The 2,414-nt window shown below is 46.2% G+C and overlaps 1 protein-coding gene across 1 annotated transcript; it reads left to right on the top strand.

The window, feature by feature from the left end:
- Positions 1-251: 251 nt before the first annotated feature.
- Positions 252-2,147, top strand: LOC122078970 (phospholipase A1-Ibeta2, chloroplastic-like). Its single transcript, XM_042645176.1, has one exon. It carries the CDS (start codon positions 373-375, stop codon positions 1,954-1,956), a length of 1,584 nt encoding a protein of 527 aa, XP_042501110.1. The 5' UTR covers positions 252-372; the 3' UTR covers positions 1,957-2,147.
- The last annotated feature ends 267 nt before the right edge of the window (positions 2,148-2,414 follow it).

Raw genomic sequence — 2,414 nt, 5'->3', positions numbered from 1 at the left:
TTTTTTTTTTTTTTTGTTGGGTGTAACATTTAAATCAAGTTACCTTAAGAAAATTCATAGGTAATATATGTTTATTAATTAATTCCTATACGATTACTAAAATGACTCTAGGCTTGGAACAAATATCTGTCAACTGAAAACATTAACGACAAGGCCTAGGAGGCTTTCTTGTAATTTTCTTGAAAAGGCAGGACTAATCTCCAACCATTAGGTTTATATATACCACTTTAGATCCTTTCTCTTCCAACCTTCACCTGCTTCTCCACAACATTCTATCAGAAAAAAAGATCTCTCTCGTCTCCTATCAACGCCTCCAAGTGGTCGAAGACCGGTAAAGACCTCTCTCTCTCTCTCATATCACAGACGAAATCTATGATAGCCTCAACGATTCCAACGCAGAACGGACTCTCTTTCCAAGCATTCCGTTCCACCAGCATCTCTCGTTGTGGTTCTCGTTTAAACCCTCTCATAAGGGCTACCTCGGCTTCAACTCAAACGTTAACTACCGAGTCATCTCGGAAACACCTCTCCAACCTCGATAAGCTACTCCATCAGCAGGCCCCATCACTGCCACAACAGGACTCAACGCCTCTACAAAATGATTCATTTAATGGATCGTCGCCAGAAAAAAGGGTTAATCATCTCTTCCAAGGCTTGAATTTGTCAAGAATTTGGCCGGAGATGAAGGCGGCGGAGGAGATTTCACCGCGACACCTGAACCGCCTTCAGCGCCTCCTCTCCAAATCCCATGAATATTCCCCGAGGAACAATCTCGGCAGCCGGTGGCGGGAGTACCACGGGTCAAACGACTGGGTCGGACTCATCGATCCCTTGGATGAGAATCTCCGCCGAGAAGTCGTCAGATTTGGTGAATTCATCCAGGCCGCGTATCATGCCTTCCACTCCAACCCTGCCACGTCGGATGAAGTGCCTCCCTCGCCCCACCATGTGGCTGTGCCTGATAGGTCCTACAAGGTGACCAAAGATCTTTACGCGACTTCATCAATAGGACTACCTTCTTGGGTAGATGACTTGGCCCCCAATCTCGGGTGGATGACTCAACGGTCCAGCTGGATCGGCTACGTGGCGGTTTGCGATGACAAGAGTGAGATATCAAGGATGGGAAGGAGAGACATAGTCATCTCTCTTCGTGGGACTGCCACGTGTTTAGAATGGGCCGAGAACATGAGAGACGTCCTAGTTCGGGTCCCGGGAAAGGAAAACTCTGGACGGAACCAGCCGGTCAAGGTGGAATGCGGGTTCCAGAGTTTGTACAAGACTCCCGGTTCAAACATGCCATCTCTAGCCGAGTCGGTGATGGAAGAGGTACGTAGATTAATGAACCTATACAAGGGTGAGACGTTAAGCATCACGGTGACGGGTCACAGCCTGGGTGCAGCTCTAGCCCTTCTAATAGCCGACGAACTGAGCACCTGTGAACCGGATATGCCACCGATTGCGGTCTTCTCCTTCGGCGGTCCTCGAGTTGGGAACCGGACTTTTGGGGACCAGGTCACCAAAAACGGGGTCAAGGTGTTAAGAATCGTTAACTCGCAAGATGTGATCACGAGGGTTCCAGGCATGTTCGTGAGTGAAGAGTTAGACCAGAAGCTAAGGGACAACTCAAAGGTGGCCGGGGTATTGAACGTGTTGGATAACATGCCATGGGCGTACTCGCACGTGGGAGCAGAGCTACGTGTGGATAGTAAGATGTCACCGTATCTGAAGCCAGATGCTGATGTGGGATGCTGTCATGACCTGGAGGCTTACCTGCACTTAGTTGACGGGTTCATGGGGACCAATAGTCCGTTCAGAGCAAACGCGAAGAGAAGCCTAGCGAGATTGGTCAATGAACAAAAGTCAAATGTGAAAAAATTGTATATAAGCAAGGCCAAGGACTTGAATATTGAGAAGCAAGCGGTGGCCATCCCAAGTTGTTTGCCAAGTCCATCGTGATTCATCTCAGTTTGATCAAAGATGTAAGGCAGATGTTGGACCGGAGACTGGTCTGGTCCAAGTCAGGGCTAAGTTGTGGGTGGGTGGCTGGTCCATGACACTCCAATTCCATGTTGGGGTAGTTTGCCTGACGTTATAACTATAAAGTTCACCCAATAAAATTTTAATTTGTGAAATGAACTTTCGTATTCTATCAATGTGGATTATTCAAAATAATGTTTGGGTTTAGGCTTTCTTTGGTATATATTATATTTGTATTTATTATTTATATTATTTTTATTAATAAATTATGGATCATAAATAATAATCATTTGGTTATTATTTATATAATGAAAAATTCATTGCCGACCACTGCAACACTCTGCGAGGCAACCCTGTATACCCATTCCACTGCTACAATCACCTATTCATCACCCCAGTCGATCAGCAATCGCACCAGCACTCTTGTCATTGGATCC

This window comes from Macadamia integrifolia, chromosome 5 (assembly GCF_013358625.1).
Source record: "Macadamia integrifolia cultivar HAES 741 chromosome 5, SCU_Mint_v3, whole genome shotgun sequence".
Lineage (NCBI taxonomy): Eukaryota > Viridiplantae > Streptophyta > Magnoliopsida > Proteales > Proteaceae > Macadamia > Macadamia integrifolia.
The sequence above is the reverse complement of the archived record's forward strand: the minus strand, read 5'-3'. Positions and strand labels throughout refer to the sequence as shown.

What these genes read in the sequence shown, in the direction of transcription:
- LOC122078970 (XM_042645176.1), top strand. Translation starts at nt 373, where the DNA reads ATGATAGCCTCAACGATTCCAACGCAGAACGGACTCTCTTTCCAAGCA.